Source organism: Neophocaena asiaeorientalis, unplaced genomic scaffold, assembly GCF_003031525.2.
Source record: "Neophocaena asiaeorientalis asiaeorientalis breed wild unplaced genomic scaffold, Neophocaena_asiaeorientalis_V1.1 scaffold426, whole genome shotgun sequence".
Lineage (NCBI taxonomy): Eukaryota > Metazoa > Chordata > Mammalia > Artiodactyla > Phocoenidae > Neophocaena > Neophocaena asiaeorientalis.
In genome coordinates, this window is record NW_020185323.1 from 525,885 (window position 1) to 533,699 (window position 7,815).

The following is a 7,815-nucleotide window of genomic DNA, read 5'->3' on the forward strand; positions in this document are numbered from 1 at the left end:
TATTAAAATGTGCAAAACACATATTTTCTGAATTAAAAATTAAACAGGAGGCACTAATAGGAGACTGGACACTGCAGAAAACTCAGTAGTAAACCAGAGAACTATCTTTAGAAACACTCTCAAACAGAGCAAAACAAGAAAGAGATTAAAATGTTGAGAAAGAAGGAGCAGAAATGGAGCTAGAGAGGGAACTGAACAAGTGGAACTATGGTAATAATCAATGATAATTTTTAAAGAAAAATCCTTTTCTAAGTGAAAAAAAAAACGTCTGGAAATTGAGAGATTTCACTCTGTTCCAAGCAAAATATGTGAAAAGGGATCATCAGATACACCTTGGTAAAAATTTAAAGGTCATATATGAGGAAAGAATCTTATAAGGAGCATCAAAGCAAAACAAACACACAAAATAAAGCTTGAAAACACCACCACCACCAGCAGAACCAGTGACCTAAAAACCACAAAGATGTGGCTTCAGGTAACGCAAGGAGAAAATGGATCAAATCTTCAGTGCTTTGAGAGTAAGCAAATTGGGGACAAGTTGTTTTTCGTACATGGAGACAATAGAAATGTTTTTAAATCTTCAAGAAAATGGACTATAATATAGTTTCTTTGATACATTACTCAAAGTAGCCCATTACTTTCATAAACTACTCCAGAACATGAAGAGAAAATCAAAATTAAGAACTCAAGGAGGACATCTTATCTTGAAAGACTGGACCAGCATTGAACACTAAAACAGGTTTCACACACACACACACACACACACACACACACACACACATACACACACACACACGGTTATACAGATAAATTCAAGGATAAAACATTATTTCAAGAAGTGAATATTGTTAGAAAAATTGAAAAGGAAGATGACGTGGTTTGTACCACAGATAAAATAGCCAAATAAAGAGCGTTGGGAAACTAAGGGCTGAATTATTCATATTTGATCTTGAGAGTAAAATCATATTTCACGCTTACCTTTGAAAATCATGTAGTTATAAGTTTAAAATATTTTAGGGAAATTTCAACTTAACCAAGATAAAATTCCAAATAGAATTGCAGAATCTAATAATCATTTCACAATGTATATGTATATCAAATCATCACATTGTACACTTTAAATATATATAATTTTGTCATTTATATGCCAATAAAGCTGAGTGAAAAAAGAATTCTGGGGAGTGGGACTGGAGCTTGAGGTGGTGAGGAGATCATTATATAACTTTTTATATTTTTTGAATTTGATGACATTTTATTATTTTAAAACCTATTATTAGGAAACAAAGACAAGCATAAGGCATAGTGTTCCTTTCTAGAAAAATAAATTGCAGAATCTAAGAGCAAACCTAGTGTAGTCTTTATGGCAAAAGACAAGTAGCAATAGAAGGTAATGGCAACAGTACATAAAAAACTGAAAACAGAACCAGAAGACAGGGGGAAAAAAAGTCCTAGGAGAAGTCTTGACCATAAATGTGAACTCCCTGATGGCCCCTGCAGCCATTATGACACATTCTGTCTTCTTGAGGTTGGCATATGATCATCTCTCCCCTCTGCTGTCCAAAGCTAGCTTCCATGATGGCCCTGTTTCCCAGACAGTGAACAAGAAAGAGACTGGGACCCATCCTCAGCCAAGCACATCCAACCCTAGTTGATGCCTCTCAGCTCACCCTCTTGCCCTGTTTCCTCTGCCCCAGCAACCCTTACTGGTATGCCTACACTCACATTGCTTCCTGAGTGCCCCGACGTCCAACTGTCTGTTCGTAGTGCTCGCTTGCTTGACATCCTTCAAGAGATTCCCTTCACCTGTGGAAGAAAACCCAGATGCCCCATGTGTGCCTTTCATGATTGGGCCCCACCTGCCAACTCTCTAACTTATCTCTTGCTTCATTTCCCTATGTTCTAGTCATCCTAAGAATCCTGACCGTCTGGGTTCAAATCGTGGCTCCACCACGTACTAGCCATGTGCCCTTGGGCAATTTGCTGGAGCTCTCTGGGCCTTAGTTCTTCATCTGTAAAATGGGGATAGTCCAAGCTCCTACTTAAAGGGTTGTTGTGAGGTTAAATGAGTTCATACATGTGAAGCAGTTAGATCGCTATCTGGCGTACACTAAGCACGTGATAAATCGTAGCTCCTGTTATTAGTACTTTGTACAGCTCCTGAGATGTACCATCCTCTCGCTCTCCTTGTATCTTTGAGGATATGGTTTTCTCCCATTCCTCCCAACCTTCTTCCCCTCCCCACCCTACTTTTCTGACTAGCAAATTGTCCTTCATCTGCAGGGTCCGTCTGCTCTATTGACACCTCGACTGTGGAGCATTCCTAGATTTCCCCCTTGATGTGTATACATGCCAGACTGGATGAGGAGTACTTTTTCTGAGCTGGACATATCTTTATTATAGCCCTTTTTCTACTTTGTTGACTTGGCCTTCCTCTTGGTCTGTGATTAACTGTAGGGTGCAGGCATGGAGGGCTGGGAGTCAACTCTAGTCCATTCTTCTCTTATTTTCCATCAGTTGATGTGGCCTGACATGAACTAAGTACTCATTTAGTGTTTGTTGAATGAATGAATATATAGGTAAGGGACATGTGCAGACAGAACACTGTAGAAGAAATATAATTTCCAAGCAAATAAGAGATGTTCAAGTTTATTAGTAATCAAATCACTGTTGATTAAAATGAGACATCATTCTTACCTGATGAGTTAGGAAACACTTTTAAAAATGATAGTATCTATTTCTGTGGCCTCTTTCTTGTTGCTGGTGGGAGGGTAAAAGCAATTTAACACCATGTATCAAGATCCTTTAAAATGTCCTTTTCTTTTGCCCACCTAGTTTTACTTCTGGGACAGTAACAGAAATAATTTTAAATACAAGCAAATGTTTATGCGTAAATATGTACATTATGACATTATTTATATAAAAATTTGAGAAAAGCGCACAAAATATCCAATAATAGAAGAATGGATTAGCATTTTGGTTTCAGAAGAATGTGTGATGATAAGAAATGTATTAGTTAAAGGAAAAAAGCAGACTATAGAATATGTTCACAACTATTAAGAAAAAAAAGACAAGTAGATACCCATGCATAGAAAAGAGAGTGTGAGGAAGTATACCAGAATGATTACTTGGTTATATTTGGATGGTGGGAGCGTGTATGGGTTTTCTTCCTGCTTTTATATATTATCCAAATTCTCTATATTTAGAAATGTGTTCCTTTTACAATGGAGTAAAACCAATAAATTTTATATTTTAAAGTGTGTGCTCAGAAACAATTAAGAATCTGATTATATTTTGTTTGATATGTTTTGACATCAGTAAGTCTTAAATTACGAAGTTGATTTTAAGTACCGGAAGGCACAGATCTGGTCTTGTGTTCAGCCGATCATGTGACTAGTAAATAACCTGTGGGCTTATATGAGGTCACCCTCCATGTAAGAACCCGCAATTGTCACAGGGCTTAGCATGGCCTCTAAAACATCACATCTGGCCACCAATGAGAAAGAGTTAAAAACAAAAAGCCAAACAAGTGAGGTTTGCTTGGAGACAGATAATCCCTGAACACAGGATGGGTGTTAATGAAAAGGAAGGTGGTAGAAAACGAATCACTTTGCTTGTAAATGAAATGCATATTCATTCTTCTCTGCCCGCATCGCAAGTTAAGCACCATCATCCCGGGCGTCCACTTGCTGGATGCAAAAATCTTGCAAAAACCTTGACATGATTTAAAAAACAAAAAACAAAAGAAACCTCACTGTTGTCTTAGCTTGCTTAAATGCATATTGTACCAAATTGTAGAAGAATTATAGATGAGCGTTTTTAAGGGTTTCTAAAATTGTACCCCTATGAAGAATATTGCTAATAATATACAGCAATTACTGGTAACTGCATGAGAATATCTCATTTTGTTTGGCTGCACTTAAACAACCCCAAAGTTGAGTGCACCAAGACATACTGGATTTCAAACTAAATAAATCAAAATTACCATGTACATTCCACTACATGTCAAAACAGGAAAAGCCATAGTATTTGATGTGAAATGAAGATTAGAGCAGTAATAGAAAACTAGAAGCTGCTTACATTTATTTGGAATAAGAAAACAAGCCCAATGATTTTCAATGCAGATGTACTTCTCTTTGAGAAAATACATCAGAAAATCAATTTACAAAGCAGAGAAATTTGGCAGTAATTATTATACTGTCAAAAGATTCCTTAGTTTCTGAAGAACTTATTTTCAGAGTTCAGTGTGCTTGCTTGTCGTTAACAACTTGACAGATATTAGAGGAATTTAAAGCTAAGGTGTTAGGTGCCATTGCCAATTAAAAATGACCAAAATGAAGATAGAGTATCTTTATATGTAATAGAGAGTGAAAGGGGGCGTCTAATTTGAATTCTAAGAGTTAAGCATTTATGCAGTGTCTCAAATCTATCCATCATATAAAGGAAGGCACACCTGGAGCTTATTACTTGATCACTTCAGACTTAAATCCTGAATTTGACTATTTAAAACAAGCGTACCATCTTCCATTTACATTCTGTGATAAATTCCATGATTTCACTCATCAAAGACATTTCACATTTTTCCAAGGTAAACTTGCTTAAAGGAGGTAACTCATCCAGTTTAATACAACATGAAACTGTCCTCATTTTGGGATGATGAGAATAAAAATTGCTATTGTTTATTGAGCTTTCATACAGTTCCAGGCACTATAGAAAGCTAAATGCTTTTCATACCTTGCAAACTTAACCCTCATTTTTCATTTATTCAGAAAACTATTTATTACAGAGTGCTTACTATGTGTCAGGGACTATTGAATGTGTTGTGGATTCAGCAATGAACAAAACAGACAAATAGCCCTGCCCTCTGTGGAGCTTACGTTCTGGCAGGGGAATAAAGATGATATACAGAATAAGAAAATAAATGATATACTAGGTTGGCGTACGAAGAATGCCACTGAGGAAAAGAGAGCAGAGAAGGGGTTAGGGAATGCCAGGCTTATAGGGGGAGGGGTCACACTTTTGAAAAGGATGGTTAGAGAAGGCCTCATGGAGAAGATGACACCCAAACAGATGTGCCTGCCTTGTTTGAGGAAGAGCAAGGAGTGCAGTATGGTGGGTGCAGAGAGAAAGAGAGGGGACAAGGTCTGAGAGAGAGAGTAGAAGAGGGGCCGCATCATGTCGGGCCTGGTAGGCCATCACGAGGCTTTTGGGTGCAACTTCAGGAGAGATGGTAAGCCCTCAGAGGCTTTTGAACAGAGGCATGATATGATCTGACTTAACGTTTTCACAGGATCATCCTGGCTCCTTCGGTAACATAAAATTCTGTGAAGCAGGTGGTCTTGTCCAATTTCACAGATAAGGAACAGAGCCTCAGAAACGTTACAAATTTGCCAAAGTTCCCATTTATTAGCAAATTTGTGGGGCTGCAATTTTAATCCAGGTCTGTATAATTTGGAAGCTCCCATTTTCCCCACTAAACCACACTGCCTCCCAATTGCAAACAGGTTGTGACCCAGGTTGGGGTAGATGATTTTCTTATAGTCTGTGGTGACCTCTTTTTTTCTTTTTTCTCCGGAGTCCCTTGGCCTCTCTGGCGAGGCCACCATGTCACACAACTCCAGGGGACACAATTTATACCATAAGTCTATAAATGTTCTCCCTGGAGGTAGGCAGTACCCAGCCAACATGGCCATGTGTAACGGCTTTGTTCTCCAGTGAGACTGAAGAGCTCTGTAAATGGTTTTGAGCTATAGTTAGGCTGATAGCAAAATCTGGTAAGACATTTGTACTGGCTCCATTTGATCTATCTTTCCTGGCTCCATTTGATCTATCTTTCCATTTCTCCTTCCTCTGACACATATTCTACCAGCTGTCCCTACTACTCTCTGCGGTCTGGTAACACACTAGTCCAGCACTATGCCAGGCTAGGACGTAAGTTATGGGAAGGCAGGGTGTTCTACTCTGTATGGGCGGGCAGCTTAGGCCCACAAGTAACAGAAAACCTGAGGGAATGTAAGATGTGAGCAGGTGTGCCTGGCTTCTGATTAGACAAAGTGAAACACATTTTATTTGTTGAATATCCAATTGAAGGAGATGATAGGGTGCTATCTAACTGTCATTAAAATTGCTGCTTGGTTTAATTTAGGCTCAACCAGATTTTCTTGTAAGCCTTAGGGCCCAAGGCTTAGACTCTTGAGCCCTTGTTTACATTGAAACTAGTTTTTTTAGTTTGTTTGAAAGACATTGCTTACACTTTAACAATTCGATATGTAAGAAAATACCCCGAGATTCAGACCTTTAAAATGAAGTTTTGGGGCTTCCCTGGTGGTGCAGTGGTTGAGAGAGAGTCCACCTGCCGATGCAGGGGGACACGGGTTCGTGCCCCGGTCCGGGAAGATCCCACATGCCGCGGAGCGGCTGGGCCCGTGAGCCATGGCCGCAGAGCCTGCGCGTCCGGAGCCTGTGCTCCGCAACGGGAGAGGCCACAACAGTGAGAGGCCCGCGTACCGAAAAAAAAAAAAAAAAAAAAAAAAAATGAAGTTTTGATGCACCATTACTTGACTGGGTGACTTTAATGGAATTATGTCTTGTAAAACTGTTTAGCATTTCAAGTTTCAGAATTCTGCATAGTTACCTCAATACCTTAGAGCAGTTTGGCTTTTCTTTTAGTCTTATGGCTTTAATTTAAAAAATGGAGAGAAAATCATGGCAGCATCCCTTATAAGATTAATTAAATATTACTGTAATGATCTGTATAAAATATTAGTGCCAGAAGCATAGTACAATGTTGAGTAAAGGCAAAGGTGACTGCCATTTGAGTCTTTAAGATGAACAGTAGTAATCACAGAATACCAGATCACTAAAATTACGGCTACTTTTTAAAGTGCGTTTTTATTTTCCTTAAATGATGGGGCAGGAAGTACCAAGATGAGCATTTGCTCTCAGATCGTATTTGAGGTTCACTCTGAAGGTTTAAGTGAGAAAGGGCTATGTGTGATGGAAGTTGGACCTTTGTTTTTGTGACTGCTGCTAGCAAAAATGGAGTATGCAGAAAACATTTTGGTGGGTCCTCAATAAGTTAAACATAAAATTACTATATGACCCAGTGATTCTACTCCTAGGTATATACCTAAAGAATTGAAAACAGGTGTTCAAGCAAAAACTTGTACATGAATGTTCATAGCAGCACTATTCACAGTAACCAAAAGGGGGAAACAACCCCAGATGTCCACTGATGCATGAATAGATAAGCAAAATGTGGTACATTCGAACAATGGACTATTATTCAGCCATAAAAAGGAAGGAAGTACTGATACCTGTTGCAACATGTACGAGCATGAATACATTATGCTAAGCGAGAGAAGCCAGACACAAAAGACCATACTGCATAACTCCATTTATATGAAATATCCAGATAGGTAGTCTGCAGAGATAGAAAGCAGATTAGTGGTGGCCAGGTGGGGAGAGGGCTGGGGGAAGGAAGAAACTGGAGTGATTGCTTCTTTGGGGTGATAGAAATATTTTGGAACAAATAGAGGTGTGGTTGCATGACATTATGAATGCGCTAAATGCCACTAATGGCAGATTTTCTGTTCTGTGTATTTCACCACAATAAAAAGAAACAGAATGTGCTACTTTTGAAAAGATTCCTCATTCTTGGTGAAGCCCATTAAAGTTTGACAGGGTGAGGTGGGTCCTAAAGAAGGGACACGTGGCAAACACAGGGCAAAGGGTTTAGTAGGGCGAGGCTTGCACTGCCTGACTGGGATCGCCAGTGCCAGGACCTGGCTCGTGTGGGTGCAGCAGCCACCCTGGCCG

At 39.2% G+C, this 7,815-nt stretch overlaps 1 protein-coding gene across 1 annotated transcript in view; it reads left to right on the forward strand.

Annotated features, from left to right (window-relative positions):
• The window catches only part of EFHC2 (EF-hand domain containing 2), a 185,144-nt gene that overhangs the window by 133,508 nt on the left and 43,821 nt on the right, over positions 1-7,815 (forward strand). Inside the window, 1 exon segment of the mRNA XM_024734192.1 lies at positions 2,582-2,587. Within this exon segment, the coding sequence (XP_024589960.1) occupies positions 2,582-2,587 (6 nt within the window).